Source organism: Passer domesticus, chromosome 6 (genome assembly GCF_036417665.1).
Source record: "Passer domesticus isolate bPasDom1 chromosome 6, bPasDom1.hap1, whole genome shotgun sequence".
NCBI classification, from domain to species: Eukaryota; Metazoa; Chordata; class Aves; order Passeriformes; family Passeridae; genus Passer; species Passer domesticus.
The window spans coordinates 27,493,593-27,516,857 of record NC_087479.1 but is presented as its reverse complement, the minus strand read 5'-3'; the positions used below and the strand labels follow the sequence as shown (position 1 = coordinate 27,516,857).

General features: G+C 38.0%; 1 protein-coding gene across 4 annotated transcripts in view; it reads left to right on the top strand.

Annotated features, from left to right (window-relative positions):
- The first annotated feature begins 422 nt into the window (after positions 1-422).
- Positions 423-23,265, top strand: part of SCFD1 (sec1 family domain containing 1) — a 49,279-nt gene continuing 26,436 nt past the window's right edge. The window contains exons 1-14 of one of the 4 annotated variants that reach the window (XM_064424053.1): positions 423-510; positions 5,657-5,727; positions 6,437-6,525; positions 7,508-7,598; positions 8,342-8,464; positions 9,515-9,602; positions 13,263-13,352; positions 14,543-14,598; positions 15,573-15,658; positions 17,374-17,473; positions 20,595-20,734; positions 21,787-21,877; positions 22,229-22,302; positions 22,848-22,929. In XM_064424053.1, the coding sequence (XP_064280123.1) occupies positions 480-510; positions 5,657-5,727; positions 6,437-6,525; positions 7,508-7,598; positions 8,342-8,464; positions 9,515-9,602; positions 13,263-13,352; positions 14,543-14,598; positions 15,573-15,658; positions 17,374-17,473; positions 20,595-20,734; positions 21,787-21,877; positions 22,229-22,302; positions 22,848-22,929 (1,212 nt within the window). In that variant the 5' untranslated portion in view covers positions 423-479. Of the gene's footprint in view, positions 511-918; positions 1,100-4,168; positions 4,272-5,656; positions 5,728-6,436; positions 6,526-7,507; positions 7,599-8,341; positions 8,465-9,514; positions 9,603-10,228; positions 10,368-13,262; positions 13,353-14,542; positions 14,599-15,572; positions 15,659-17,373; positions 17,474-20,594; positions 20,735-21,786; positions 21,878-22,228; positions 22,303-22,847; positions 22,930-23,265 lie in introns of those variants that run through there. The other 3 variants (XM_064424055.1, XM_064424054.1, XM_064424056.1) reach the window with 3 other exon arrangements.

Below are 23,265 nucleotides of genomic sequence, written 5' to 3'. Positions count from 1 at the left end.
CATTTGGGTAGGTGTAGATTAACAAAGCTGAGCTGGGGCAGGGCGGCTCTTTCCCGTGGGACTGCTGGAAGGGCATGAAGGCAAAGGGGCCTGTGGCGTGTGCAACGCGGGCAAAGGGAGGCAAACCTGTACCTGTATTCCATTGCGGCAACTCTCAAAAACTACATTACTTAATTCTAGCTAGATCCCTCCCTGGTTTTGAACCATCAGTCCTTCCATTTAGTAATGAGGTGGTCGTATCAAAGCTGCTTCAGTTATTTCTTCTTCAAACTTCAGTCCGAGGCATAACCCACCACCAGCTCCATAGAAAAGCGGTGCACAAGGCCGTGTGCTCAGCCGGGCACAGCCCAGGCCCGTGTTTTCAATCGTCACCGGGCGCTCCAGCCCCGCCGCGGAGCGGGGCCCGCCCCCGGCCCGGGGCTCGCCACGTGTCGCGGCGGCTGCGCAGGGCGGCGGGGCGGGGCCGGCGGCGCGGGAAGATGGCGGCCGGGATCCGGGAGAAGCAGACAGGTGAGCGCCCGCCCGCGGTCCCGCCGCGCCGCGGCACCGGCCCCTCCCGGCGCTCGGGCGGGGCAGCGGGGCCGGCCGCACGCCGCCGCCCCTGCCTCTGGCCCCGCCGCGCGGGCTGCGGGCTCCGCCGCGCCTCCGCCGGGGACTCGCGCCCTCTCACCCGGCTTGGGTCTCCCGGCAACGGGGTGGCGGCCCCTCTACCGCCTTCTCCTCGCCTCTGCGGCGGCGGGCCCGGGGCGGCGGGGCTCCGGAGCCTCGGGCCGCAGTTCTCGCAGAGGGACCCCGGCCCCGCTTGGGCCCCAGGCCCCGCGGACGTGGCCGTAGGTGCCGCCGAGGTGTGGAAGGCGCCCCCGGGGCGGGACTTGGCCGGGCCCGGGCCCTGAGCGGTGCCTTCTCCCGGCCGTGGGAGCGCGCACTCCGTTTCGGGTTCTTTCTGCCCGTGGGAAAGATCGCGTTTACCGGTGCAAAAATAAAGTTGCTGTTGTCATGTTCATGTTAAGACAACACAGGGGCATCCAAGTTTGTACTGACCCTCAAGAAGTTGGGAATACGATAATAACAACTGAACTAATTGTGCATGAGGATTTCTGTGAGTAAAGGCTTTGTTAGTTCGGTCCCTTCTGAGACATTGTTGAGAGTCCTTAATTGATTCTTCTCTGCCTTGATGCTGCTTCGTCAAGCCTTGTACACACTCCTAAAGCACAGGGAATGTCAGCTCCATAGTCCTCTGCTTTCATTGCTTGCCAAAGTTGTAATCAGTAGTTAAGCTATAATCGTGACACTTTCTTCTTGACAGCTGCAGTATCTTTGGTGGTATAGAGGATTCTGGATGCATTTAATTACCATGAAATGTTTCAAGTCGTCTGCCTAAAAATCTCAGTCATAGTCTCTGTGGACCTTAAATATTTTACTAGTATGCTTAATTTTTTGGTACCAATCTCCTTTTTTGTTATCTCATTCCTCTGCCCTCTACTGTTGATAGTGCTGTGTGATGTTCTTCTGAAGTCCTTTGCTTACCTTCTCTTTGCTATCTTTCTAATAAAGCCTATTTTCTTTGAGCTCGTATTCTGTACAGCTTTGTTCTTTTCTGTTTCACTGTGTTCATAGGGTGGTTTGGGTTGAAAGGGACCTTGAAGATCATCTCATTCTAACTCCCTGCCTGCTATGGCCAGGAACACCTTTCACTAGATTGCTTAAAGCTCCACCCAGCCTGGCCTTGAACACTTCCAGGTATCCACAGCCTCTCTGTACAACCAGTTGCCAAGCCTCACAACCCTCATAGGGAAGAATTTTTACTTTATATCTCATCTAAACCTACTGCCTCTATTTAAGGCCATTCCCCCTTGTCCTGTCACTACATGCTGTTGTGAAAAGTCCCTCTTTAGGATTCTTGTAACTTCATTTAGGTACTGGAAGGCACTATAAGTTCTCTCTGGAGCCTTCTGTTCTCCAGGCTGAACAAACCCAACTCTCTCAGCCTTTCCTGACAGGAGAGGTACTCCAGCCCTCTGATCATCTTGGTGTTCCTCCTCTGGACTTAATCCAACAAGTTCAAGTTCTTCTTATGTTGGGCCCAGATGTGGGCACTCCACACACCCTCCACCTGTGTGTACTCCAGGTGGGATCTCACCAGAGGAAAACAGAGGGACAGAATCCCCTCTCATCCTGCTGGCCACGCTGCTTTGGATGCAGCCCAGAGTGCAGTTGGCTTTCTAGGCTGCAAGTGCACATTGCCAGGTCATGTCAAGCTTCTCATGCACCAACACGCCCAAGTCCTCCTCGAGGTTGCTCTAAATCCGTTCTCTGCCCAGCCTGTATTTGTGCTTTGGATTGGCCCAACCTAGCTGCAGGAGCTTGCACTTGGCCTTGCTGAACTTCCTGAGGCCCACAGGCCCACCTCTCAAGCCTGTCAAGGTGCCTCTGGATGGCCTCCCTTCTCTCCTTATTGAGGAGGAATTTCTTCATGGAAAGATTTAAACATTGGAATGAACTGCCCATGGAGGTGGTAGAGCCACCATCCCTGGAGGTGTTCAGCTGGACGTGGCACTTGGTGCTGTGGTCTGGTTGACAACGTGGTGATCAGTAAAAGTTGGACTCACTGATCCTGGAGGTCTTTTCCAGCCTGAAAGATTCTGTGATTTTGTGACCATACCCGGCTTGCTTTCATTGGCAGACTTGCTGCAGGTGCACTCTGCCCCACTGTCCATGTCACCAATTGTTGCTTGATTATTTCAGTCAGCTTTTACAACTGAATCCATGTTGTCTTCTGTTAAGGAGGTCTCTTCCAAGGAGCTAGATTCAACAACTAAAATGTACTCAGAAAAAGGTTTCTTATCGTTTAGTTATGGTCTTACTATGCATGTGCACCATCTGTTGTGACCTTTATCCTGGTTCATAAGTAGGATTGGTTTAATAACAAAAGCATATCATTGTGCAAGCACAGTAAAAACCTGATCCTTGCCCCAGAGAATATTCAACATTAATGTAAATGAAATGACAATATGAATACAGAAAAGGAACTCGGACACTTGCTGAATGTTGACATGATTGTCACAGCATGTTACTAGTCTGATTATTCTTTCTTAGCACAGAGCTTATGCCAAGTTTTTCTTTAGATGATAAACTCCGCAATGCAGTTGCTTCAACTTCAGTAGTACCAAAGCACATAACCATACAGCTTTATATAAAACTGCTCATATGGCTAAAGATTTTACCAGCAGTGAGGGGTCAAAGAATCCAGGAGCAGCCTGGAATAAATTTTCAGAGCTGCTTCATGGTGTTTAAAAAAAAAAAAAGAGAAAAGAAGTATGAAGCAAGTGGAAGGCTGGAGTCCATCAAGACTCAGCACTCAGTGCTAGCTTGGATTTTCCCACATTTGTGTTTCACTTCTAGTAATGTCGTTTGTATGGGCAGTACACAGGAGGAAGCAGGTCATCAGAAACACTGCCTGGCCATGGAGAGATGGTATTAGGAAAGCCAAAGTTCTACTGAGGTTGAGCTGTGCAGCATGTATCTTGAGAAAGAAATGCTTCTGCTGCAAAATTAGTAGCAAAAATGTAAATAAGAAAAAAGGTTGGATCTTTGCTAAATGAAGCTGGTCATTTTATGATGATAGACACAGATAGGGTTGAGGTAACAGTGCTGCCTTTGCCTCATTCTGCACCTACAAATGCTTCCAGGCCTTAGTGTCACTTTGGAGTCAATCATTGAGTGAATCCTATTGGAAAATACTTCTGATCACATGAGGGAAAATGCATGCATGAATTTCTGTATGGTAAATCATGCCTGATCAGCCTAATTTCCTTCAGTGATAAAATGACTGGGTTTGTAGGCAACAGGACAGGAGTGTTTAATTTACCTTGACTTCAGCAAAACTTTTGACAGCATGGTGTTATATCCAAGTTAGGACGTCATGGACTAGATGGATGAGCAACTAACTGAAAAAATTGGTTGTATAGTCAGGCTCAGTGGGTTTGTAATTAATCATTACCTAGAGGCTGGTAGGTAGAGAAAAAACTAGGGAGCACTGCATGAGTGTATTCTGTGACCTCTCCTGTTAGTCTGTCAATCACCTGGAGGGCGTGTCAGAGTGTACTCTAATTAAGTGTGCAGGTGACAGCAAATTGGGGGAGTCTCTTCTGCTTGAGGGTAGAGCTGCCATTTGGAGGCACCTAGATGGGCAAGAGTAATGGGCTAGCAGAGCTCTTACCAAATTTAATGATGACAAATTCCTCCACTTCTAAAGGAAGAACCCCTTGCAGGTACAGGCAGCAGTGTGGGGGGTTGCCAGACTGGAGAGCAGCTCTGTCAAAAAGACCTGCAGGGGTTCCCAGTAGACCATCAGCTGGAGGGAGTCAGCAGAGACTACCAAGGTGGTCAGAGGCTCTGGTGAGGCTGTAGCACTAAGGCTTGTTCTGCCTGCAGTTTTCTCCAGGTGGCTTCTGGATGGAGCCTACAGCAGCTCCCCAGTACCTGTGGGCAGCACTGAGAAGATGGAACCAGGCCCCTTTGTAGTGGCATATGGCAGTAGGGTGAAGCACAACAGGCATAAATTGCATAACATAAACAAGATGTTCAAACTGGATGTAAGGAACAGCTCTTTCTCCACAAGTACAGTCCGTACCGCAGGTTGCACAGTGTGGTTGTGGCATCTCCATCCGTGGAGAACTGACTAGATAAAGCACTGAGCAGCCTGGCCTAGCCTCAGAGCTGAGCCTCCTTAGGCAGGAGGTTGGACTGGAGATCTTCCAAGGTCCTCTCCAGCCTGAGATGTCTTGTAATACTGTAGATCCCAGGAATTGCACTATGCATTCAGCCAGAGTCAGAAGTTAAGTGTTTCTACTGCTCTCCATTTATGAGCTAAGTGGTATCCATCACTCTAATTTCTGCAAGTTTTTCCTCTTTGCAAAACTCTGTGATGATTTTGTTAGGAGTTTTAAGAGTATCAGCACTATAGCACAAATAGTTTTTTGCTGCTAGTCAAAGATAGGAGAGCAGCGCATACTGTGTGGTTTAATCAGATCAATGAGGAAGGATTCATTATGTAATAGATTTATAAATTAGAGGTAGGTAAAACAATCTGCTTTGGTTTGTGGAATGGAAAGTTAAATTAAAGTTCATTCATCTTTCAGAGAGTTTTCCTGCTACAAACTAAGGGTATTTTTTATCCCTTAAACCAGCAGTTTCTTCATATGAGTTCTCAAAATCTTTCAAACTGTGCATTGATTTTAGTCAGGCATAAAGGTATTTTTTGTTTGGCGTGTACGATGTTGTTTCTGTGGGGTAGGAAAACCAGATTGGGTAATAAAGCAAACTAGTTCCCACTGGACAGAATGTACCTTCAGGAAGATACTGGAATTATTTTTAAGGCAAACCTTATTAGAATATAGCCTGTATATAAGGAGAATTAATGTTTTAGAACTTGCTTATTTGCCTTTTGCTGTGTCCTCTGGAGTCCATAAATTCTAGCAGGTGTGAGCCATTTGTCAGTTAAAGCTGCATAAAAATAATGAAAATGTGGCTTGTATTTATTTTTTGTGATGGTTTTCCTTTCAAATGAAACGTGTAATAAAATCCTGCCAAAGTCATTAAGTCACTGTTGTTGAAGTGTAAAGAGAGTAAAGAATTCTTTGGCCTTATTTTCCAGTGGCTTTGAAACGTATGCTGAACTTCAATGTTCCTCCAGTTAAAAACAGTGCAGGAGAACCAGTATGGAAGGTAAGAACTTTTGGAACTGGAACATGAGAATTTTATGGTGTTCAGAAAAGTTCAGATTTGCAGATTTTAACTAAATCAAGTTCATCTTTCTTATGTTACTAACTTGTACAAAATATTTTTCCTGTATTGTAAATACACAGAATTGAGTATCAGAACTGCTGAAAAAATACTGGAGTCAGAAAGAAGCCCGTACAAATGGAAGAGTTATTGATAGCTTGAAGAATCTGAGCTCAGGCTAGCTTTGTTACCTTTAAAATGTAACTTGTAGGTCATGAGGAGGTTTTGTTACTACAAAGCATATATTCTGTCTCTTCATCCACTGTCATTTTTCACTAATTCCTATTTTCTCTTCTGATTTTCCTCTTGTTTTCTCCCAACTGCAGTCAGGAAAGCTCTGCACATACAATAACAAACTTCGAACAGCACTCTTGTTTGACAAGACATTTTTCAGGAGATGGAAAAGATGTGGTTCCCCCCCCTCTTTATCACTGAGTTTCCCCTTGTTTTTTCTTTTATATTTTATTTATTTGTAAGTACAAAGGGAAGTCCATAACAAATTAATGATTTATTATAAATTGGTAGATGTTTAGCTGTTGAAGCACTTTTGGAGTTAGGGTGGTAGTTCCTTAAACCTGAATTCCTGTATCTACTGTATTCTACAGTATCCACTTTTTACAGCACTTTATAAGATGATGTGTATCTGTTTCAGGTTCTCATTTATGACAGATTTGGCCAAGATATCATCTCACCTTTGCTGTCAGTGAAAGAGCTGAGGGATATGGGGATCACTTTGCATCTGTAAGTACTTTTTGAAAATTGGGAATTATTTTCTAAAAAGAACATTATTTAATATTTCCCAAAATAATTAACAAATTAACAAATCAGTGAAAAATCATTGAATAAATAACTGCTAGAATAAAGATTATAAACTGACTTGTTCCTAAATCAGATGCCATTATGCAGAATCAGGGAGTAGAGAGATTGTTCCAAACACTGTTCACTAGGATTTCTTGCTCAAAACAAGAGGCCCTTGTTAAAAAATAAAAATTATCCAGTAGATATTATTTTGGTATTTGTCTCTACAAATCCTTTTGCAATCATACATGTTAGAATTATATTGGCACAAATTGTTTCATGGGACTGAGCATGTTCTTTGCTTATCTTTTTACACATAGATTTTACTTGTCTGCTGTCAAACATGTGAAATCTTTAGATATTATTTTAAGAGGTTTCTCATGTATTTTTCACAAGATTACATCTACCTAGTTCGTTGTCATTCCTTAACTGTGGTAATAGTCATGAAGAAACTTTGAACATATGTGTGGTTTTTTCCAAGTTTATTAACTTTTGCTAAGTACAGGCTAGAAATGGAAAGTTTAACACATACACATCAGCAGAAACATGAGAAGAACATGTAAGCACCTTGTCTTCAAGCAGGAAAGGCAAGTTTAATAGAATTAAATACAGTGATTTATTACCATATCAACACTTCACATATGAACTTCATGGATGCAGTATTTTAGCTTCCTCTGAATGAATAATCTGTTTTTGAATATTTGTAAAGACTTTTCTCAACTTTGAATAAACTTTGAACACATCTATTAATATATTCAGCCAAAAAATACACGAATGTGATTTCTTTTCTTGTTAAAACTCTAGCTAAATATAGAAGGAAATTGTAGGAAAATTCATTTGTCTGTACAAATATCTTGTAACTTTTTAAAATTTATACATATCGGAGAAAAAAACATATTGGAGATGTCTTTTTTCTTCCTGTCAGGCTTTTGCATTCAGATCGGGATGCTATTCCAGATGTTCCAGCTATTTACTTTGTAATGCCAACAGAAGAAAATATTGACAGAATGTGCCAGGTAACTTGCATTTGTAATGTTTTAAAAGAGCCCACACAACAAGGTGTGTGAAGTAATCCTGCATTCACCAGAATGTGACTGTAACTACTAGCACCCATATTTGTCAGAAAAATATTATTCTGCAAAACATCAATTTCCCAGCAAGCAGAGGAGTAAATATATCTGGTATGTTTCAGAGAGAGTTTGGGGAGTGAAAAGACAAGAGGCAGTGGGTACAAATATTCCATTTAACATTAGAAAAAGTTGTTTTAATGAGGGTGGCCAAACGCTGGAAGAGATTGCCTGGATAGTTTGTGGAGTCTCCATCGTTGGTGAGGTTCAAAAACTGACTGGACACTGTCCTGAGCCACCTGCACCATTTGATACTGTTTTGGGAGGACTGGATTAGGCTAACCTCAATTTTTCACATTTCTAGTAAGGAGATGGACAGAAGGTTGACATCTTTGCCAAAGTAAGGAGAAGAGCAAAGGGTATTTTCCATCAGCAGTAAGGTGTGGAATAGTAATTGCTGCCTTCTAGCTTAAATGTCATTTCCTGTTTTTTTGCAGTTCTGTGGTAGTTGTTTTATATCTGGATATGTATCAAAACACTGTGTAGAGCTGTATGAATAGGCAGCTAAGCACTTCTGAAGGTTTAGTTTGATTGTGGATAACTGTAACATTACATAGTAAAAGCATAATTTCTTCTTTTAATTACTCAGGAATCTATTAGTACTTATTCAGGAAAATTTTCTTTTCTTTTAGGATCTTCGAAACCAGCTTTATGAGTCTTACTATTTAAATTTCATTTCTGCCATTTCAAGAAGTAAACTGGAAGATATTGCAAATGCTGCTATAGGTGCTAATGCAGTAACTCAAGTGGCTAAGGTAAGAAAGTCCTGCAGTCCCTTATATCGGCACCATTAAAGTTGTCACTTCATTCTTATTTTCAGGCATCCTGGGGAAAAAACAGAACCTGCAGTCATCCCAGTAATAGAGCTTAGTACCATACTTCAGCTGTCAAAAGGCAAAGTGTTACAAGACTTTTGGGCTAAATGATAAGAGGGGAAATGCAGTGGTTTCAGAGGATTCCCGATCACATCAGCTGAATGAGTGCTTTCAGTGCATTTATGTGCCTGTATTATCTCCAAAATGCACAAGAAGAGCAGTAGGAGAGCAATTCTCATTTGAAATAATATTTCATGTGTACACACTTTTACTGAGTACTCTCCTGTACCATGTGTTAGGGATTTACTTTAATTTTTGTTGACTGGCTGTACCAAAACCTGTAAATTACTAAGTAATACACTTCAATGCATTCACTTTTTCTCACTCCAGTTGGTACTACTGGCTTGACAGAAAGAACCCATTGTGAAATAAAGTGAGCACTGCTAGTATTGTTTAAGCCCTAGGTCGTCAGCAGCCGGAAATTGGTATAGCACTGTAAACTATCTTATATCTGTTTTTCAGTTTTGGTGTCTCATTAATAGTTTATGCTATAGAGGAGTTTATTTTTTTTCCTGAATGCACAGGTGTGTTACAGAAAAGTGAAATTAATGAGCTGTCATGTCTTACTGTTAAGATATTGCTCTTTTTCCTCTCTCCTGCCTGAGCTGAGTGCTGATTATGTTGTAGTCCTTCATATTCATAAAAAGTGAACCTATAGTATTGAAATATCTTCCACATGTGTTTTTTCAGTGATACTTGGCTGCTGAAACTTTGTGCACAGAAACAGTTGAAATTCGACAGTTCTGGCACTTTCCAGTGCACTAATATTTTGAGTTAATTACTCAACCCTTGAACAGGCTTTTAAATTCTAAATTTTATCTTGCATTTATTTTTTTTTAATAGCTACTTCTGTAAAATGTAGCAGTAAATCACATACAGGTTTTTTATGCTCACTCTGGATTTTTCTGACCATTATTCCTTGTTTTCTAGGTGTTTGATCAATATCTTAATTTTATTACTTTAGAAGATGATATGTTTGTATTGTGTAACCAAAACAAAGAACTTGTTTCATACCGTGGTAAGTAGAATTTATATAAAAATTATACAGGAATGTCTGAAGTTGACATTTACTTTTGAAGTTGTAGCTAATAACCAGCAATTAACTTATTTTGCTTTGATCTGCTCAGAATTCAGAATAATCTGTTAGATATGTAAAATCATGAAAGAAGCAGTTCTTAGATATTCATTTCAGCATCTTTTATTATATGGTGATTGTGATACTGAAAAATAAATACATATTTTTAAATAACAAAGTGAAACTGTGGTATAGACATTTATGGATAAAAACACTTTTTATGCAACAAATAATATTGGAAAAATTACATATTGTTTTCTCAGGTAGATAGTCACTGTGGGTAGGAAAGGGCATTCTAGACAATAAGCAATAGTGATTGCTTCTGCAGCATGTGAGCCAAGCATGTCAGCTTCTTCATAAAGTTTCAGAGTTGCAAGTGAAGTCAGCCTCCTGGAACTCTTTTTTTTTTTCTTGAGACTTCTGTTCAACTTGGTTTGGAACCTAGCAGGAAAAGCAAGTGGAAGCCTTAGGTCAGTTACCTTGGTGCTATTGCAGCTCAAGTCAACGTACATACTAGTTGTCATAATTGTCCACGTGATTTTCCTTCCTCCATTGTTCTGATTTTATGTACACCTCTGACCCGTTCAGTGTGCTGAATGTACAGAGAGCTACCACCCCACCACTCCTGCCCCTTACTCTGGCTGCTTCTGCTGTAGTTTTACTCTTCCTCTCTTTTTACATCAGAACCAGTAATTTCAGAGCTGCAGGGTGTGTTTAATTGACTAATTCCTTAGAAAATACCAACTCATTTGTGTGATGTACAAACACAATGAAAGGGAAAAAGCAGAAGTCAATATAGTCCCATTTTTGCAGCAGCTCCTCATTGCTTTAGTGTAGTTACAAAGTCACACAACTAATTCCTGGTGACAGAATACTCCTTAGTGACCAGATAGAGATGAGAAGTCTCTGTATGTCTAATACTTAGCAGTGAGATTTTTCTGCTTTCTTGCTAAGTCAGTACCTTTCTTTAAGCCTGGATCCCTAATAACTGAGATGTGTGTCACACACTGGGTGTCTCACACTGGGGATTGATTCCATTGGCAGAATGAAGGGCCTTTTTGTTTGAAAAGCAGATTTAATTTTCTTCACTAAAAGCGGATGTTAAAGAGTTTTAATACTAATTGTTTTGTGATGTGTTCCTGTGTATATAGATACTTAATTGACTATCATAAGATTCCTTATGCTAACAAGGAATTTGAATTAAAATGACTGAAAATGTTTCACACCCATCAGTTTCTCTCTGGCTTGTTTTCCTGTCTTGGGCTGCTGAAATTTGCCAACATGTTTAAACCAGTGTAGAAGTGGGCTGTTTCCAAAAGCTCAGGGAACTGAAATCTGATCTCCCACGGAGAGTGATGAGTTTCCATTAGAGCTCAGTAGCTGATCTGTCTCCTTGTGTGAGTTCTAGATCTGACATGGACAGGCAGTAGGAGTGCAGAGGTGAGGAAGAAGTGGGCTTTTTTGCCTGTGGAGAGTAACCCTAGCAGGAGACTGCCAGCTTCATAATCTACAAAAGTCAGTGTAAATCTGAGGGTGCTTAAAGACGTCTGCTATTCTTGCAGCAGCACTGCTGTGTATGACCACAAAGGTATCTGAATGGGTGAACTAAGACCAAATATCACAAAAAAGGTCAATTTTCAGTTTTCTGATTCCTTGGCTGTGTGATTGCTTTTACAGAGAGGTAATGTCAGGACAAATAGGCAATATAAAATCCTTCAATTATGTGAAAGACTTACCTACACAGAAAGGAAACAATACATTATCTCTGTTTAGTAATGGACAAGAAGTGATGAGTTTAAATGCAATAAGGACGTTTCTGATCAGATATTAGGAGCACTTTCTAACTTTAAAAATAGTGAAATATGAGATTACCTGTAAATATTATGCTATTTTTATGACTGGGAAGCTCTTTGAATTGGTTTAGATACAGAAATTACATGGGTTTAACTAATCTTTGAAAAGGAGGACCAAGTAGTTAATCCCTCAGGCTCCCTCTGAGGGACAAGTGTACAAGGAAGAGTAAATGAGTAGTATTGGTATAAAATTGATATTTGAGACATCCTGTTTCATGCTATTTGAATGCTTCTTTACCATTCTTTACAATTTGGTTGAATTTTGTAGTACAACAGGAAAATGTAGGAGACCTATGCTTACTTTTCTGTAATAGATGCATTCCCCATAAGCTTGTTAGAGTGGAGAGAGAGAAACTTATAGAAAACATGGTAGAACATTTTACCAAAAAATTCTTAATGAAGTTTCTCAAAGGTTGATCTAAGGAGCAGGAAAATTAAGTATCTGTGTTGGTTGCTATGGTACAAGAAAAGGAATGTGCCCTTAAAATGTGCATGGTAGACAAAATTGGAAGGCACTGACAGTATGCAGATTACTGGAACATTAGAAATTAGTACTTTAAACATTTTAACAGGATGGGAAATAACTTTTAAAATCAGAAAAGGCAAGAGAGTAAAAATGAGGTTTTTTCCCCCCTGCAAACTAGGAGACCATTAGTTGGAGATAACTACAGAATGATAGCCCCAGTGAATTTCTTCTTTATCTTTATAGGAAAATACAGATATTGCGAATGGTCTGCCTTTCTTGTGCTGATATTTCAGAAATTTGAAACTTATATTGCTGCTGTCAGCCTAGTCAAAACTTTAGCTTACTAAGTGTAATTGCTGAAATATAATCCATGTCACTAAAGTTCTTACGGGAGAAAAGCTGGGGGAAAAAAAGCACCATTAGTTAGAGAATGGTTATGGCTGTCCATAGATAAATTTAGGATGGGAGGCCTATTAATATTTAGAGCTGTGAAATTCATTTTTTAAGGAAAGAGGATAAGACAGGTAATTATGTGAGAAATTAAAGGTAAAGTAAAACAAAGAAGGATAGGGTTTATGGCATGAATCCTGAGGTAGCGCTTGACTTGTGATCTGTGATAAGATTGGTTGATGTTTCCCGTTGGCTATTATATTCTTGTCAGGGTTAGTTACTTAACAGAAATGTTGCTGCATGTCTTCTGTTCTGACCTAAATGTGGGAAGGAAATATCTCTTATCTGTAAAGTAAAATGTTTTATAACTTGGGAATTACCCCTAGTTTAGAGACTGATGGTAAATGTATGAGAAAGAAAAGGAATCTCCATACAAGGGGTGGGATTTAGAAATTTTAAATATAGATAACTGCATACTATAATTAATTATTTTATACAGGTAATTCTTGAGGATTTTATTCCTGAAAAATGTTAACCAAGTGGATGGCCATTTCTCTTGTATATGTTTCTTAGTAGGTTTTTGTTTATGCAGTACTAACAATCCAAAAGATACCTGTGCAATGAGAGGGATTTTGAAATTATTGTATATTGAATTATTGAAAATATCGTATAGACCTTATACAGTAAGCAATAATTAAGTTCTGCCAGTTTTTTTCTGAGAAAAAAAAGGGGGTGGAAACTAACAGTTATGGTGAGAGGAGCATTTCAGGATGTAATCTCTCCTGCAACAAAAGCTGTTGACTACTAACAGCCATCAGATAAGATGAGGATTGCTCTCTCACTATTAAAATGGCATAAACTTATTTAACCCTATTCTTTTTTCCACACTTTTAGCCATTAACCGACCAGACATAACAGACACAGAAATGGAAACTATAATGGACACTATTGTTGATAGTCTCTTCTGTTTTTTTGTTACACTGGGTAAGTTTCCAAATTCTAGCATATTTTCCATATTCAGTGAGATAACTAGAAGTCTACTGATTTCATACAGAAAATCAAAAGCAGAATTAGATCTTTAACCAAAATCTCAATACTTCATAGGGTGAGATAATTACCTTGCTCAAGTTACTGCTTTATATCACTGCAAAGTACAATAAAGGTTGGTTTTCATGGGAGTTGTCTTAGTCTTCAGTAGCAGTGGGAGGAGAATACTGAAATGCAAAGGTTTGGATGCACTGTTCTAACAAAAACCTAGTTTGCAATGAAGATAACAGTGCTTTGAGTTTGGATTTGTCATTCTCAGAAAAAAAAAAAAAACAAAAAACCTGAGCACCACAGAATTAGAAGAAAAAAATTCCTCACACATACCCTGCAAAAATCTAAGTGAAATAACTTCCTCAAGGAATAGGAAGATATATTAAGTTTACTTATTTTATTGTGAGTTTCCTTCATACTTAGCTGATACATTTTTCATAGTGATGACATTTAACTTGAGTTGTAACTGAAACTGGTCCATCTGAGATAGCTTTCCTACCAGGGGAGCTGGGGATTGCCATGGGGCAGGCTGTTCAAGAGAGATTCCCTTGGACATATTCAGTTCTTTCAAGTGTTAGTGTGATACAAATTAATGTCTTTTTGTCAGTCACTTAAAATCTGTGGTTTTGGAATTTTCATATTTGTATAGATAAGTGAGAAACAGTAGATAAATATTTTGAAACTGGAAAGCCAATGGAAAATGTGCTTTTGAAAATAGCATTACCATAGATAGATAGTCCTGGACAAAACAGTATGTTATATAACAAATACATTGTGGTGGATAATACTTATAATAATACAATAATTACTATTGTGTTCAAGGGACTTCTAAGCTTTTGAAAATAGCTTCTAATGAGTCTGTATGAGATAGTTTGTCCCCTCCAACAGTGGATGAGCTTTCTTTCTAATACATACTCTATTTCTCATAAATTGTCATATGGGGTATTCACTTCTGTAAAACTTTATTTAATATTTTTATATAGTATTTTCATTTCATAGACAAAGACTGCAAGAGAAAAGTTTAATGTAAGTTTGTATTTAATCTCAGAATGTGAATTAAAGTTTTTTATTAAAAGTAATGTAATAAAGAATGTGAAAATGACAATGCATGTAGAAGTCAATGTATCTTTTATTAGGCGCTATACCTATAATCAGATGTTCAAGAGGAACTGCAGCTGAAATGGTGGCAGTGGTAAGAACTATTTTTCTAAACATCTATCATTGCTTTACAACTTTCCAAACATCACTTTCACTTTTCTCAGTACTAGACAGAGATGTAGTGTCATTGTATCCCGAATTTTCCTTACAAAGGAAATAAAACTGGAAAAGAGATACATCCACTTTCCTTTCTGATTTCAGTTCCACAGAACTTCTGTAAAAACTGTAGTGTTAGGGAATCAGATAATGAAAATATAAATAATTATTCCTAATCTAGAGTTTATCAAGATTTTCTAATAGGCATTATAATTAAGCTGCATCTACACAGTTTAAAAAGTGTCTGTCAGGCCTGTGTTCCTCTGTGTATCAGTAAGAAATTTTTATCTAGCTTACAGGGAAACCCTGCAAGTACAAGACATTTTTAGTATAGCAAATTAAACTGACAGATTTAACTTGATCATCAAATAGGGATGAAATGACCAAACTAAATCACAATTAACAATCTCTACAGAACTGTCTTCATTAGGAGTCACTGTGGTTCATTTCTTCCATCTCCTTCACATCTTCTTTGTCAGTGAAATGGTAATACTGATTTAAACCTAAGCATGCAGTGTGCGTGCACTCATATTGAGGATAATCTCACTTTTATGAAACAGTTGTGTGGCATTGTCTGCCAGCCAAATTTGCTGCTTCTGCTGTGGTTCCCTCTTGATGCTTCCTACTGGTATTTTCTACTTGCATGTTATGGGAATGGGTGCTAATTGTCTGGGACGAGATAAGTGGACATAAAGGAAACATCTTCAGTGTAGTCCTGGACATAGATATAAATGCTAGAGGGGCAAAATAGATGTGAGATTTCTTTATTTCCCATGTACGCTGGGCCTAGTCTTCCTGCATTTAAGACTTTCTAAGCTACAAAAAAAAACCCAGCACAATCAATCTTTTAATGTTGATTGTGTAAAGAGGTTAGGAAACCATTGGTTTGTTAAAAGTGGTTTTCTTTTTCAGAAACTGGATAAGAAGCTCAGAGAGAATCTAAGAGATGCCAGAAACAGTCTTTTTACAGGTGATACACTTGGAGCTGGCCAATTCAGGTATTGTGTTAGTAATTTTATTTTTCATCTTTCAGTTGTCTGGGTAAGTCACCACTGTATTGAAAACTGTATTTACAAGAATTGGGTTCAAATTCTATATTAAAAGAGTTTACATACTTTCAAGGGAGTTTTTCAATCCCACAGTATAACCCATTTAAAAACCTCTATAACTATTAAGAGTATGGTCCTAGGACAGTAAGTCAGAAATTATGAACCAGTTAATTTTGTTCAGCCTCTAAACCCAGCAAGAGCCAAACTTCTACAAATACGGTCTGTTTACAAGGCTATGAAATGCAGCTGGATGTCTGAGCATAGCTCTGAAGTCCTTAAAAAGAAAGACATACCCATTTTCTTGCTTGTGAACACTGCTACCAGTTTAGTTATATCAAAAGCAAGTGTTTCCCAGCTGTTCCCTGTCTTGATCAGAGGACACTGCTTGAGGACTACCACCTGGATAATTAAGGTCTGTTAAGTCATGACCATTTGAATCCTTTGTGGATCCTTATGAGCATCTGGTAAGGGTTCTCGGTAGCATCCCTGTACACTGTTGCCCCCAGTTAGCTGAATACTCCATAGGCTGCCTTAGGAAGGTGTGTTATGAGAGCTTGTACTGTACATGGAAAGGAGGACATGTATTGGCAAGGAAGGAAACTTAAATCTGCTAACTGGGTATAAAACAGTCATCATACTTTTATCTAAAATTAAAATCAGAGCTGGGATAAAGGCACAAAAACATCAACGTTGGCTAAAGGAATGAGCTTGAAAGGAGAGAGAATAGTTGTGAAATACCAATTTCTTAATTTTCATGGGAACTGGATTGTAAGCACTGCTTTTCCTTCAGAGGCGTGCCTTGTTTTCCTGATAGTGTAGCATCATTGCACTCAAAATTAAAATGCAAGGTAAAGGAAACATAGGAAACTTTAACCAGTTGAATGGCTTCAGATGTTTAGTTTAGTTTTTCAGAATCAGGTGACTAAGGCTCTTGAGAGTATATATTTAAATAAATATAATTACTGCAAGGAAATCCAGAGCATGGAATTTAAATGCCTTTTCTCTGTTCAAATGCACTTCAACTGTGTGTTTGTGGGATAATGTGCTTAAGAGCCATGATTGTTATAATGTTCTGTCAGCTCACAGTCTTCCTATCTTCACTATAAATTTTTCCCATAACCGTAGCCCAAGGTAGTTAGGCATGAGAGCAGTTTTTACCACAAAATTTGATATTGATGGAATTACCACAGTGCATCTCAGAAGTTCATAATTTATTTTTGTATGTTCATATTTATTTATATACAAGCAAAGAGAAAAATGAAATTCGAAACCCTTGGAAGTGAGATTTTATATTTGAGGATCATAATGGGGGTTAAAGTCAGATATTACCCACTGAAACAGTTTTTTGGAACTCAAATGTGTATCCACACAAAGATGTATTAGTTAATATCTAAAAAGTTAATTGATGTTCAGTGTTTCGACTTCTGCTCAATATTTATATATTGGACATTTCACTTAGTGTAAAATTATCTTTTATCATTACTACAATTTGGTTCATGGAGTTTATCATAGTGATCATTTTCAGGAAGGCTGAAGGAGCTCAGCAGCAGGCAGTTTTGCTTTTATTTTGAAATAGATATATAAAGTAGTTGATATCACTCAGGATGTTACTGAGGTGCTTTAACCATGTTTAAAGAAGTACTAACACAGTGTCATCTTTTCAGCTTCCAAAGGCCCTTATTAGTCCTTGTTGACAGAAACATAGATTTAGCAACTCCTCTACATCATACTTGGACATACCAAGCTTTAGTGCATGATGTTCTGGTAAGGATAAATCTGATTTTGTTACCAAAACTATTTTTTCACTCAGTTTGTTGTTAAAACTTATTATCAGATTCTCTCTTAATCCAAAATCTGTTTTGTCTGTTTTATTTGGAAATTGTTTTAATAAAGAACAACTTGGAAGATTTTCTCTAGAAGGTTTATTTAGCAATAATTTCTAAAATATTTAAGAAGTTGAAATCTTGGTATCATCAGAAGATTGCTAATTCAGCAATCCTGGCTTTTTCTTCAGTAGCTCATGATCTTTGTGTTATGTAATATCCAGACTCCATTAAGTGCAATTCAGTTTTGAAAAAATAAATGCTTTTTATGTGTTTTTAAACCAGTTTTGGTTTTAGTTTGAACTTCTAAAAATACTTTTTCCTGTTTTTCTCCACAAGGTGGTGTAGGTGTTCAGTGCAGAGTGGTATACAGTCCTACTGTAAGGAATCTATAACAGATTTTTTAATTTTTTTTTCATTTAGGTAACCTTAACCTGTCTTTATTTCCTCAAATTTATTTTATAAGACCAGTAGTGGAAATGTACATGAATGATAGCTCATTCTGTTTACCTCAGATTTGTGCATTTTATGTATAGGTGTGGAGTAAATAATTTTTTTTAAAAAGTAAGAGTAATTAGTATCTGGAAGCTTTTTATGTGCTGAGAGTTATTTGTGAAAATAATTTCAATATCTGTCTTTGAGAATTATTTTGGATTTATTATTGGGACTGATAGAGACATACATTAAATATACACATGCACATGTGTTGATATGCAAAGTTGATGGTGAACTGTATAGTCATCCATGGTGTCCAGAAACTTGTGTTGCTACAACAAAAAATTTCAGCACTAATGTAATGTTTTAGGGCACATGTAAATTTTATTTTAAATTTTATTTTATGTAATTAATTCATTATCACAAGTCCTATCCTCTTAAACTTAAGGATGCTTTCTGCAAATAACAATTTTTGGCTTAGTTTCTTTAGGAAAGGCATGTCTGAAAAAAACACAGTTTGCACCGAGTTTTCCCCAGTGTTGAGCTGGCTAGAGACTTGCAGGTAGAAGTAGTGAATTTCTACAGGTTTCTTTTTAAAGTAGTGTTGGGTAGCCTCAAGCATGAGTTGGGATAGAACTTCAGTTCATCAAGGTGCAGAGTGATCAAAGATGTACTGGAAGCTGAGGACAACTAGTGCTACACATCTGGCAGGTGTTGGAATAACACTTGGAGACTTAGTCAAAGATACTGGATCTCTACTGCAGCAGGCTTCTGTAGTTTCTCTGGACCAACCTGTTGCATCTTAAAAGTGCACAGATTTGGAATTTTTTCGTGAAATTGTAACCAAGTGGTCTGTGGTTCCATAACAGGGACAAAAGTTTAATTTCAAAACTAATCAAGTTATTCACCCTAAAGGCAAGCTTGCCAAACTCTTCACATACTGAGCATGATGTTTCATGAAATAACTGCAGTAGTCTTTTAAGAGGTCATAAATTGTAACCATTAAATTGTTACCAAGATGTTGATTATGTAAACTATACTTTGAAACAAACTGGGTTTTGTTTAAGGTCTTAGTTACAATAATCCAGGAATGCTGTGCAGTGTTGAACTACCCAGGCACAAAGTTGACTGCTGCATCCATTGAGATTATAACCATGCTGTTTCTACTCATAAACATGCTTACATGAAGGAATTTCTATTTATGAATAAAAAACCTTTCATCAATGGATACAGAAAAATGGGAGGCATGGTTGGAAATCCTTACAAGGACAAAATGGGGAGTTGAAAGGAAGAACACTAATCAATAAGAATTATTTTAGGAAAACTTGTAAATGCCAAAACTAACTTGAAAACGCAGGTCAGTGGTGAGTTAAAATGATCCAAAACAGATCTCCATTAAAAATTACAACTAAATATGCAGTCAAATTATTTTTTTTCTCTTCAAGGTTTTATCAAATATGTATACTTGAACTGTACTATTTTTTTACTAAAACATTAAACACCTTGTAAGATGAGGTTTGCGTTCATCAACTGCATATGCTTACTTTGGGTAGCTACTTGGTTCTGTTTCTATTCTGGCATGGATCATTTGTAGTATTTAAGTCCCTGCCAAGGGATAACTAGAAATGTTTTAAAATTTTATTTGACTGTTTCACTCACAGTGATCCATTTCTGTATACTTTAATGAAAATAATAAAGTGATGTTTTATTTCTGGGAAAAAATATCTATTCTAAAAGGTTCATAACAGTTTCTGTGTAGTTGAAGATTTCACTCTATCATTATTTGTCAAGCAAAGAGCACCTTTGAAGTTTTAAATGTCCTTGAAAAGAGCTAGGACAAAGTCAGCAAGTGGAATACTTGTTGAACTCTATTGAAAACCAGAGAGAATAGGTAAGCTGCAGAAAATACAGGGCAGTCTTTCCCAGTGGGGGAAAGAACTAGAAGGAGGGAGCAGTTGGCAACATGAGCATAATTGTGTCCTCTAGCAAAGCAACGTAGTTTCTATGTTCATGCATCTGTGGAAGAAGAAAAACTATATGGAAAAATAGCAGATTTGTTGCAAAGTTTTGCTTTATCATGCATTCACTATTTCAGTAGTGTTCAAAAAGTTAGGAAAGAGCTGTGAAGGTGTGGCTGAGAAGTTATCATAGTGAATAATCCTGTTGCTGATGTCATCAGCTTCTTGGCAGCTTTCATACATATGTTGTAGTTATGTAAGAGAACAGACTGAGAAACACTTTTTGTCTGCAGCATAGAAACTTTTCTACTTCAAAGTTTTGAGGAGTTACTACGGTACAGTCCTTGCTAAATAACTCCTTTTCTTGCAGAAAGCAGTGTTCAAAGTTCAGTGTCAGAAGAGTGCTTGCATATAGATAATCAAATGTCTTTGCATAACATTCATTGCCTTAGTATTGAACTGATCACAGTTCAGTAACTGTGAGTAATTGTGGAGTCCTTACATTGCTGTTATTATCTAGTTAACTGTTTTCTGCCTTCTTATGAAGTTCTAATAAATAGCTGTGTTAATATTTTTTAGAACATATTCTCTAAATTATTTTTTGAGTATAAAATACTGAATAAACAATGAAACTGTCAAATATTTACATAAGATTCTTCTTTATTTTAGGATTTCCATTTGAATAGAGTTAACTTGGAAGAGTCAGCAGGAACAGAAAGTACTCCAGCAGGTGCTAGACCTAAGAAAAAAAATAAGAAGTCCTACGATTTAACTGCGTCTGATAAATTCTGGCAAAAGCATAAGGGCAGGTAAGCATTAAAGGTATACAGTTTATATTCATGTCGTCAGTATAAATTCTAAGTATTCTTCATATATGGCAGTTCTGTTTTAAGTTTATTTGAAAATATTTTCTAGCTTGGGAGGGCCTTTATTTTTAAGGTGTATTTGGTCTGGCTGAGATGAGGTTCATTTCCCCACAGCAGCCCTCACAGTCCTGTGCTTTGCATTGGTAGCTGGAAGGGTGCTGATAACATACCAGTGTTTGGCTACTGCTGGGCAGTGCTCCCACAGCATCAACGCTGTCTTCCCAGCATTCTCCCTCACCAGCAGGCTGAGGATGGGCAAGATCTTGGGAGGGGACATAGCCAGGACGGCTCACCCAAACTGACCAAAGAGATACTCCATACCTTTCCATACCATACTGTACCATTCCATTCCACTGTTCAGCAATAAAAGCTAAGAGAAAGGAGAAGTGTGCAGTGTTCAATGGGATTTTTTAAAAATGTTTTTCTTCTGGAGCAACTGTTCTGCCTACTGTAGCCCTGCTTCCTGGGAAATGGCCAGGCATCATCTGTTGGTGGGAAGTAGAGAATAAAACCTGTCATTTTCCATTGCTTTCACGCATAAGCTTCTGGTTTTTCAACCACCTGTATCTTGACCCATGACTTTGGGGGTTTTTCCACCTTGCTTTCTCCCCTGTCTCGCCGAGGAAAGAAGTGATGGAGGCACTTGGTGAGCACCTGGCATGCAATCAGGGTCAAGCCACCACATAAGGAATGATCATTGCCAGTATTCATTGTCCATGATAATTGTTTGTTAGCTTTTTGTTACAGAGCTCAAAATGGTTCTTAACAAAATTACATAAGATTATTAAGAGCAGTGAATATGTCTTAGAAAGTTTAAGTAAACCCACAGTAAGAAATTTAAAGTAAACCTACATTACATAAAGATGTCATTATTTTCAGTGATTTGATTCTGCTGCATGATTTGTGTATTGTTATTTCCAAAAAAAATTTTATTGTCTGGTTCTAGTATTTCAGTTTGTTGATTTAACTGAGCTTAATGCAGACTATTGCATTAGTCCTTTTCCAGAGGTGGCCGAGTCTGTTCAGCAAGAACTGGAATCTTACAGAGCCCAAGAAGATGAAGTCAAAAGACTTAAAAGTATCATGGTAAATTTTATCACCTGTATGTGTTTTATGTAAAGCATAATAGGGCTTGTAGAGATGCCTAGTCCATCCTTGTCATTCCGTGGACAAAAATTTTCATTGCATGCTGAATTTTAGGCATTATATGATTTTAAAAGTAGGTGTAGAAGTACCATATTTCATGAGAAGTTTCAATTTCTTGTTCATTGGTGTTGCAATTATATAATTTCCATACTAACTGAAAAACACAATCCAGGCATTAATACCATTATGAGAAAATAGATTCTAAATGTACTGACTTTATCTGCGTGTGTGATATTTGTATTTATTATGACTACTTTTATTCCTCTTTTCAAACCCTTCCTCAAAACCCAGGGCATTGAAGGGGAGGATGAAGGAGCAATAAGTATGCTTTCAGATAATACAGCTAAGCTAACTTCAGCTGTCAGGTAAGTAGTCAATAGTGCATTATTGTTGTTTAATTATCTGTGAACCATTTCTGATTTATTTTGTTATTGTACTTTTAGTATTCTTTGAAATAAATATCTTTAAATGCAGGCTGTTCAGCTCTATAATATAGTTTAAATGCTTTATAATTCTGATAAAGTTAAATGCAGTGTCCTAAACCAGTGCTTGCATATGTAACTTCCACAATGTGTTTGTCTCGGGAGTCTTTCCTCATCAAAGACAAGTAATCTAAGTGCACCATAGATTTGCTTGCACTGTTCCATCAAAATCCACAACCTCTGCATTCTTTCATTTAAAAAATTAGTGCAATCCCCTTCTTCAGGTATGGTTATGAGAATCATTACATCTATATTGTCATTTTTAGTTCCAACCCTATTCCGTGATTTTAGATTTTAATAGCCTTTTAAGGTCCTTTCCAACCCAGACTGTTCTATAATTCTGTAAATGTTTTAATGCCTACTGTATACAGTGCACAATTCAACTAACAGTGAAAATCAGCAGGTTAGTTTGTATTTAATCTCTTCAGCTCTCTTCCAGAACTTCTGGAAAAGAAGAGGCTCATTGATCTTCATACAAATGTTGCAACAGCCGTTTTGGAGCACATAAAGGTACAGTTGCTCACTAACTTGGGTTTTCTGTCAGTAATACTCTTCAACCTAAAAAATATATTTGAGGCAGTGAAGATAAGAAAGTGAGCCTTCTCAATGATGCTGCTTTTTCAGAATTCACTGTGTAGCATTACTTAGTGTATGAGAGAGAATGAATTTTAGGGTGAGAGAGAATGAATTTTGAATGCCTCTGTATGGAAAGTAAAGAACACCAGTTCTTTTCTTATCAGAATTTATTAGTATATTCTCATTTTTTAATTGTGGCCACAAGTGTTGTTGTGGGTTGAAGTCTTTAAAAAATAAGTTCATGATGGACATGTTTTGTTTATTTTAGAG